Here is a 9555-nt window from a genome sequence, read left to right on the forward strand (position 1 = left end):
TAGAACCGTTCTGATAACCGTTTCGGAGCGATCATTTTACTGGTCCAACCAAATGAATTTATTGGTTTTAATAGTTTAGAACGGTTTTCTTGTACCTCCTACTCTCAATTTGAACCTTAATCCAACTCAAAAAAGAACTTAATTAATAGTTCAATTAGTTTGACCAGATGGTCAGGCTAATTTCTAAAGCCATTAAAATATGACTTATGAGAGTAAAATTTCAAATACATGCATATGTTAGATGTTTAATAAATTATGAATAGTATTTGTAACATATTTATAACCTCACGAGTTTAATCACGATCGGCTCAACAATTGAATCATTTATCCTTGATCGGAGATTTGTCCATATTAATGAATAGATACGATTAATTGCAATGCAAATAGACTCGATTAATGGCAATGGCAACCACGTATGTGAGTTAGAAAAATTATTTCTTCCTCCTTTTAGAAAAACTCTCTAGTCAAAACTTGGATTTCTAGCGAGAGTTTTATGTGGTTTTTTATTTTTCTTTTATTAAATCTAAGCTTTTTCAGGTTTTGATTATAATGTAGATTTTTCTGGATTTATTCAACAAATCTCACCATTACGTGGTTTTCTTTTTCAGGTTGTGATTATGATCTTGAATTTTTTGAATCTATTCGGTTGATTATCTGCATAGATGTTGGTAGAGTTACAATTATTTTATCTCATTTTTTAAAAATATTTTATGATATGTTATGAAAAAAAAAATGCGACGCTCAACGCATAGTTTTTTACCGTTCCTACGCCTCCCAAGACCCTTCCCTGCAAATTCCTTGTTCCTGGGGTTAAATTTATCAGGCGCGTCTACGGAAAACCCTTCAAATTCCTTGACCCATTTTGTGAATTGAAGTCCTCTGCAGCCTTTAAAAAGCCAAGCAAATTAATGGGGTTGCCAAGATTTACCCGTCCCAAAGGAGGGGATACTGATCGTACTAGTCCAAATTTATATGTAGCCAACTGTGGACCTGCTGTTGGGCTCTCCTTCGATCTAATTGCTTCAGTTTTTAGCAAATATGGCGAAGTAAAGGGTGTCTATGCAGCTGATGAGAGTGGGACTCGAGTTATTGTTTGTTTTGACGGTGACAACTCTGCAAAGTCTGCAATGGAGGCATTGCATGAAAACTCGTGTTCTCAACTGGGTGGTCGCTCTTTACATATTCGATATTCAGTACAATCAAGTGACCAAGTAATAAATTTTCAAATCTTTACCTTTTTTTTGCAATTTTTGCAAATTTTTTCATTTGGATTTATGATTTAGAGGGTTATTGTAATATTATGGTGATGGAAATTTGGAAATGTATTTGTTTGAAAGAGTGAATTGTTGAGATTGTGGAAACTGAAAAAGAAAAAGGGTAGGTTGCTAAAAGAGGAAAAAATATCAAAATAATTTATTCTTCTGTGGAAATCAACGTGACAGTCTTTCACAAATTTTATGTGCTCTTTTTCATTGTTTGAGATGCTTGTTTTAGCTGTTTTTAAGTTTCTTGTATAGTTCAGAAAACCAAATAACAGAGAAATACTTTAAGAAATAACAGTGCTTTTGTTTTGGTAGCAGAGTTCCCATTGGCTTAAGGTTGCATATGCTAAGTTTGAACTTGTGCTAGTGTTGTTTGACTAACTACCATATCCTTCTTTAACATAATCATTGAATTTGAGTTTCTGTATTTGATACTCTTGTTGAATCTGTCTGTCCTATTTAGATTCAGGTGAAGGACTTAGTTCAAGTTTCTTTGACGGATTCTGAGTTGAAAGTTCCAGGCGTCTATTTATTGCATGACTTCATCACTGTTAGAGAAGAGGAGGTAAAAGTTATTTCTGTTTTAGGCTATGTGAAAAGCAGCATTTAGTATGTTGATATTATTCACAAATTGTTGTACCCTGTTGTCAAAATTCATTATGAGCGTTTGTGAGTTATATGCTAAATTTCGATGTTATGTGCCAGGAATTACTTGCAGCGGTTGATAGTAGGCCTTGGCACCATCTTGCTAAAAGAAGGGTTCAGCACTATGGATATGCATTTTGTTATGAGGTGAGTTCTCCAGCATTTGCTATGAGCTTTCAGCATATTTTTATTTCTGAATTTTGTTTCATTATTCTAGCATGAGGTGTATTGTTTATGTGACCTTATCTTTGTTTTACTTGAAAATATTTTTTCTGGGTTATAGCTTGATCCCTAGTCTCTCTCTTTTAAGTTTCCATTTCCTGGTAGTGTTATTTGAAAGAAAGTAAGTTGGAGCTTTGCACATTTCATATAATTATTTTGGTCATCTTCAATGCCCTATTAAGCAACCAACTTGAAGTGTGTTTTCAGCTTTGGGGCATTTTTTCGATGCTAAGAAGAGAAAGGGACATCTGTTCTGAGTTCGTCTTTGCTCCCATCGTTGCAATATAATAATGCGACAAATTTATGGTCGTTTGAGGATCAGGGTCTTAGGTGAATTTTAGGATAGGGGATGGTTATGCCTTGTTTAGAGTTTTATGTTTTTGGTGTGACTTGGGTATTGAGAAGCTTGTATTATGGTTCTTATTGAGTAATAAGCATTCTAGGCTCTTATTATATGCAAAAGTAATTGTGGTATATTTGGTCATCCATTATAAGACATCAAAAGTCTTCTTCAGGATTAAACAATGTTGATTGTTATAATGAATTTGCCAGTGTTCAAAAACATTGAGTTGGTTGAGCTTTAAACTGACAGGATGGACTATCCAATTCTCCTTTGATATTTGAAAGGTAAAATTGAACAAGTATTTTATGGATTGTCAGGTCTGTACTTTTGGGTAATTTGATTTGAATTCTGCTTTGTGTTCTTTAACATCGATGTATAAGACATCAAAAGTCTTCTTCAGGATTAAACAATGTTGATTGTTATAATGAATTCGGTAGTGTTCAAAAACATGAGTTGGTCAAGCTTTAAACTGACAGGATGGACTGTCCAATTCTCATTTGATATTTGAAAGGTAAAATTAAACAAGTATTTTCTGGATTGTCAGGTCTGTACTTTTGGGTAATTTGATTTGAATTGAGCTTAGCGTTCTTTAACATTGTCAGTTTTCAACTATCCAGTTGGTAGGGTTGTAAAAGTGATAGGATGGTGGTGGTCAATCCGACTCTTGGATGTTTATGTGGTGAAAATAAAAGGTATTTGCTAACGTTTCTAATCAATTGGTGAAATAGTTGTTGCATGATTATTGTAATATTCGACATATTTGACAAATTGTTGCAAATTGATTATCCGAAAGTGCAGCAAGTGGAACTTTTTATGCAAGAAATGGGTCTGTTAGACTAAAATTCTCCGAATAAGTTAGCACTTTTTCTAGGTTTAAAGAATTTGTTCCTACCCATGGTTAATGAGTTTTAAGATTGTAATTCTATTCTTAAACAGTAAAAGTACATAACATCAAGAAAAAGACATTCTTACCTCATAATCAATAACATTGTGCAAAGTACAATATTTGGTTCCAAATAAACATGATATTGACAAAGAACTGTAGGTTTAAATAGTATTACTGAATTTAAGTGAAATATCCACACACCTGATTATACAGATACCCGGTCCCTCAGAACAGCCTCTTCAACTCTCTCTCTCTCTCTCTCTCTCTCTCTCTCTCTCTCTCTCTCTCTCTCTAATGCTGAAGCTAATTTGGGAGTGAAGAAACTATTTGTGGAGTGAATTTTTCTGTTATCTAAATTATGTTACTTGACTGTTTTGATTTTTGGGCAATAGATATTTAAGCGGATCATTTTCGATTATGAAAATGAACTTGTCCTTGCACAATCGCTTTAGAAGGGTGATGTAAGGCTTGACTGCAGGAAAATTTAGAGGAATAAAAGTTAGATACAGAAGAGTGTCATTGTCCTACCTTACAGTTGTAGTTTTAAAAGGCACCAGAATTGTTACCATCCTCAAAACTTGACTCTTGTCTGTTGTCTCTTTGACTTTTAGTTCTTTTACCTCACAATATGATTGACTTCTATAACTACCATCAAACTGTTGTTTTCGTGATGTCTAAAATGCTGACAAACATACGTGGTTCTGAAAATGGCCTTTGCGAATGTTCTTATCTTCTGTTTGGACATCAAAATATCCATTCATGGATTTCTTTAATCTTATCTTTGTTATTTGGACTTATGAAGCTTACCTGGTCTGGGCCTCTCCTCCCAACTGTTATATCTGTAATGAAATATTGTGGGAAATTATTTTGACTTTTGCTTGTACTTACCAAATACTTGAATGTCTCACAAGCTTTTGTAGTTCTGCACTTATTTAAATCAGGGAAAACAGCAATAGCTTTGAACGACTTTAAACCTTCTAAAATCAATATCTCTATTTAAGCCCTCCACATTCAAGCAGTTCTAACAATTTTTTTTTGACAAGCTAAACGTGAATAGCAATGTTGGAAAGAACTCTGTAAATTCCTATTACAATTGTTTAGTTAGTATCTATTAAGAATAAGCGCATTGATAAGTTCAAGTCAATTAAGATAGCTCAACAAGGAAATGCTCTTTTTATCAGTAATTAGTTGGCATATTGATATTTTTGGCTTCCCTTTTGACCTTTCAAATTGTTAACTTGTGTAAGTTTTGTTCAGCTTTTGAAGTTAAGATTTTTTCCTTCTTTTTTGGAAGCTTAATTGAATTTTGTTATGGTTGATGGCATTGTTTGAAAATTGGAAGCATTAAGTTCTAAAATCAAGAAAAATTAATTGGAAGTGGAAAAATTAAAATGGACTTAGAACAAAAATGAGCCAACATCCAAAAAAAGGTAAATGGAATTCGAACTTCAAGTTGTTTATAAATAAGAGAAGTTAATCTGGGTACTGGTTTTAATGTTGCTCACAAACAACTCATTCAGAAATGGACTCCTGAAAATTTGTTAAGAAACTGATTCTTCATTTCATGTCATGGACCTTCTGATGTTTTAAAATCTGAAATAGGAATTTCACTTTTATTTTGGGATGCTTGGATTGCAAAAACTGTTATCCTTTTTAAAATTCTTTTTTTCCCTTGCGCTTTAGCATTTTTCATGGGGTTACTTGGTAATTAATCTCTTACTTCCTGTTGCAGACAAGAAATGTTAACACAAACCAGTACTTGGGCAAACTTCCCTCGTTTGTGTCTGTTATACTCAAAAGAATCTCACAGTTTCAAAAGCTTGGTTGCTCTGTGGATATAGAGTTGGACCAGCTAACAGTAAGTAACATATTTGTCATGTATATCCATTATGTGTACTGTTTAAAAATTTCCACATTCTTTTCTTTTATATGACTCTCATTGTTTACCTTGGCACAAAATGATCAGTTTGAATTTGATATTATGCAAACCAAAGATAAATATGGCTTACTGTAGGATCACACCTTTGTTCTTTTATTCTTTTTTTAATAGAAAATAACATTTGTACCTGGTGGAAGCATTCTGTCAATTAACCTTATATTATCCTAGAAAGAATTTTTCCATCAAAAGCATTCACTAAATTGCAGAAAATAATTAACAAGGATTGGACATTTTTCAATGGCTTGAATTAGAGAAGAAGGCCATTAAGTTTGGCAGTGGAAGAGGCGTTGATTCTAGGTGAGATTGATTATGATGTGACCACTGAAAAATTATGCAGTAGTTACCCAACCCTTCCTGCACCTCCTTCTGTAGCAATAGGTTTATGCTCTTGCTTTTTACTTCCCAAATTAACAAATATTGAAATTTGTTATACAGGTGAATGAATACCCAATTGGTGTGGGTTTGTCACCACATGTGGACACCCATTCAGCATTTGAAGAACCTATTTACAGCCTTTCACTAGCAGGGCCCTGCATCATGGAGTTTAGAAAATATTCAACAGGTGTTTGGCTTCCTACGTCTACCTCAAACTTTGATAACGAGGTGTCAGATTCTTATAGTGGCTCAAATTTCATAAGGAGAGCTATATATCTTCCTCCTCGGTCAATGCTATTGTTATCTGGGGAAGCACGGTATGCTTGGCATCACTACATTCCCCACCATAAGGTATGTTGTTTTGAAATCGTTTCACACAATTTTTGTCATTTAGTTCGCAAATGTTCTTCATTTGGAATAAATTTCTTTTAATGATGATGTAGTGTAGATTCGAAAGATTAAAAAGATAGATAAATGAATTTATTTCCTTCTACACTCCTTGCGTTTATTCTATATATTCACTACGATTAGCCTACATTTATCGAATTTGAAAAAGAGTCGGAAGAAATGGCTCAATCCTCTTATTTTAATTTCTCGAACCCAATCAAAATATCTATAGAATAAAATAAATTATTACTAGGATTTTGATACGTGTAGATATAGACTTCAACTTAATTTATTGATCATTAGATAGAATTCTATTAAGATATTGTATGAAAGTACAATTTCTTCTATTCTCTTTTGAGAATTGGAGTTGAGCTTGTTGGCTTCAGCAATTGGAAGTAATCTGGAAGTAGTTAACTGAAGATTTTGTTAGGCATGACTTGGACAAACAAAAGATTTTATTTTTTTAATTCCTTTACTAGCATCAGAATCATCTCATGCACAATCTATATAAAATTTTTTACTGAGTTTTGTTATGCAACTGTGGAAGGTAGGTAGCTCCTGTCTCTATATGTGTGTGTCTGTACGCACTTACGTATATGCATCTAGACATACACAGACGCGCACATATATGCAACATATTTGTATATGTTTTTTGCGTTTATTATGCATATGTATGTATGATATATGCATTTATATGTGTGTGTGTGTTTTATATCTATGTTGTGTACATCTATCTATGTATCTAGCTATGAGTGTGTGTGTGAATATTTTGTGACGGAAGATTAGGTAGTTGAGAAGGTTTTTAATGATGTACGTGTGGCAGATGGTATTCTGGAGAAAAGAGGGGAGAGTATTGAATGATATACATATAGAGAATAGTACTCTAAGAGAGGGGAACTTGCAGCTCTTGTATATGGTTTCTGAGGAGAGAACATTGGAGAGCCTGCAGAGATTTTGAGAAGCATGATTATTGAAGAGAAGAATCTAATATGGTTGATCGAGCTAGTAATCCCCTTGATTCTTTCCGCTGGATTTTTCTCATGACAATCTTCATGAGGTTTAGGATGGAAAAATTGATGTACAGAAAGGCAATGGTTAAAGTGAAATATGGCACAAAAAATTGATTAGCAATGCCATGTAATGATACAAATCTCTGACTTGTGGACCATGTAGTTTTTGGTAAATTTTAGTCAGACAGGTTGTGGGATCTGAAGGATTAATTATTAAGTAGAAAATGGAGAGGGTGGGGAGGAAGTAAAAGGCTAACTTACTGCATGGGATGCCTACCAGTTTTCAGTTACATATTTCTGTCCGCCTTTGATAATCTTTTCCTCTTTTCAAGTATCCTCGTCTCTTTAGTGGAAATCAAGCAACTTTACCACTACATCAAGCTGCTTTTCCCTAGTTTTTCTTGTGGAAATGGACAAAAGTTAATTTCTGAGTTACCAACATTTGGAGCTGAAAAAATTGTTCAAAAGATTAGGTTTTGGACAATTAACTTCATCTTGTTAAAATGAGAGCCAGATAGAACTTCGTTGAAATGAAAAAGCAGTTAGATAATTTGTTAATGTCTATGCTCATTGGTTTCTTCCATCAGTTGGATCATTCGCAATTAGCTGATGCTTCTTTTTGGCCCACAAATTGATTAATCCTTGTTTGGTTTTCATGGTTTTGTTGCTTGGCCAAAATGATTATTGTAATAAAATATAAGTAGGAGCTTATTCTGGATCTTGGATGCCCCAACTTCTATTTTTATGGTTGTTTGCCCATTAAATCCTTGAAACCCATTTACATTAATAGTTAGGCCAAAGTTATATTGCATGTATATATTGTGAAAAAAATATGATCTGTATGGGTATGGTAATATGAACTTGTAATTTGGAAAGATGCTGGTTTACTGACATTTATTGGATTATATAGATTCCTAAGTCATGGATATTGTTATTAGCGGTGGACTACACTGAACATTGTAAAATAAGTGGTAAAACATGTATTTTGTAACTGATGTCTTTGGAAACCTGGTTCCACATTTTTAAAGCTACATTGCCCTCAAGATATAGCAGAGTATTACCTTATTCTCAAAGTTTTGACCTTTTCAATTTCTTTTGAAGTGCTTTAAATATTTAATGGAAATTGGAACATCTTTTCCTGACTTCTTTGCCACTGGAATTTTTTTTTTTAAATCTTAAAACAAGTGTTTATGTGTCAGGTTGACAGAGTGAAGGACAATGTGGTTAGAAGGGGCTCAAGGAGAGTGTCATTCACAATGCGCAAGGTACAGTTTCAGCCGGCTTGTTTTGCTCGTTTTAGTGTTGTCATCTTTTAGACTTTGCCCCGCCATATAAGAATATGCATTGGCGGCTCAATAAACCAAATGAATGCATGATAGTCCCTTTATTATCATTCTTTGAGAAATGATAAAGAACTGCTATGTATCCATGTTGGAATATGCAATCTATTCTCCCTTTCTTTCATTTCCTCTGAGTTCTATTTGCCTGTGGAATAGAGCTTGGTTACCAGAGATGCTGCCCAATCATGTTCAAGCTTTGTATAAATGACTTTACATAGGGCTAAGTATATGTCTTTGTATGACTACTTATGTCTGCTCGAGTTTGTATTTGTATGCAACACATATCATTGTTTTTTCTGGGAATAAATATTTATTCGAGTATCAATGTTTTCTGTTCTCAATAATTATTTGGTAGCATTGAGGGTAGAAATTGTTGAGAAGTTGCTGGGTAGAAAATGGTCTGCCTATTGATATTCCTCCTCTTGTATCACAGTTCTAATTATCCTTCTACATGTGATGCAGGTTAGAAAAGGACCTTGCCAATGTCAATACCCTGATTTCTGCGATTCTCAAAAATAGACGAGGATTTACTTCAAGAACCTTTGCAGACAGCGGGAAAGCATCTCTATCAAAAATAATAGCTGTAAGGCAATTGCTTTATTTTGAAACCAACCAGCCAAAATCAGGGCTTGAATTGTTAATCAGTAATTGGACGGACACTCCTTTTTCTAACATAATGCCAAGATGGACGTTCCAATTAGGACATGCTGTTCTAGATTCCTTTACTGGTTATCTTGCATAAGAAAAGATAGAAATGCTTGGCTGTATTTCACTACCATGCCAGATGCCCTCTCAGCACTGGTAGTACTGGTTAGTCTTTACTGGTTACTCCTCCCATTTACACAATGGCAAGATGGAGTTCCAATTACAAAGTGCCGTTCCAGATTGCCTGTACTGGTTATTCTTGCATAAGAAAAGAGAGATGCTTTTCAATGCTATACCAAATGCCCTCTCAGCACTGATAGTGTTGATATGCGCTAAGAATTGTGACGAATTATCTTTAACTCATAGAGTCATTCATAGGTCTTTAACTGGAAGTTTCCGTTTCCCTTGTAAGTTTTCTAGCTTCTTTTAATCTTTTTTGGCTCATTGCAATGTTTTCTTTGATATCTCAAGACTGAATGAAATTCCTAGCACGTCTATGTA

At 34.1% G+C, this 9555-nt stretch overlaps 1 protein-coding gene across 1 annotated transcript; it reads left to right on the plus strand.

Annotated features, from left to right (window-relative positions):
* The first annotated feature begins 609 nt into the window (after positions 1-609).
* Positions 610-9555, plus strand: LOC113705638 (alkylated DNA repair protein ALKBH8 homolog). Its single transcript, XM_027227555.2, has 7 exons — positions 610-1211; positions 1726-1827; positions 1968-2054; positions 5091-5216; positions 5733-6023; positions 8269-8334; positions 8872-9555. Exons 1-7 carry the CDS (start codon positions 909-911, stop codon positions 8926-8928), a joined length of 1032 nt encoding a protein of 343 aa, XP_027083356.1. The 5' UTR covers positions 610-908; the 3' UTR covers positions 8929-9555.

Source organism: Coffea arabica, chromosome 8c, assembly GCF_036785885.1.
Source record: "Coffea arabica cultivar ET-39 chromosome 8c, Coffea Arabica ET-39 HiFi, whole genome shotgun sequence".
In the NCBI taxonomy this organism is placed as follows: domain Eukaryota; kingdom Viridiplantae; phylum Streptophyta; class Magnoliopsida; order Gentianales; family Rubiaceae; genus Coffea; species Coffea arabica.

What these genes read in the sequence shown, in the direction of transcription:
- LOC113705638 (XM_027227555.2), top strand. Translation starts at nt 909, where the DNA reads ATGGGGTTGCCAAGATTTACCCGTCCCAAAGGAGGGGATACTGATCGT. An exon ending in CAGTACAATCAAGTGACCAA is followed by an intron (nt 1,212 to 1,725) that starts GTAATAAATTTT and finishes TGTCCTATTTAG; the next exon opens with ATTCAGGTGAAGGACTTAGT. An exon ending in TAGAGTTGGACCAGCTAACA is followed by an intron (nt 5,217 to 5,732) that starts GTAAGTAACATA and finishes TTTGTTATACAG; the next exon opens with GTGAATGAATACCCAATTGG.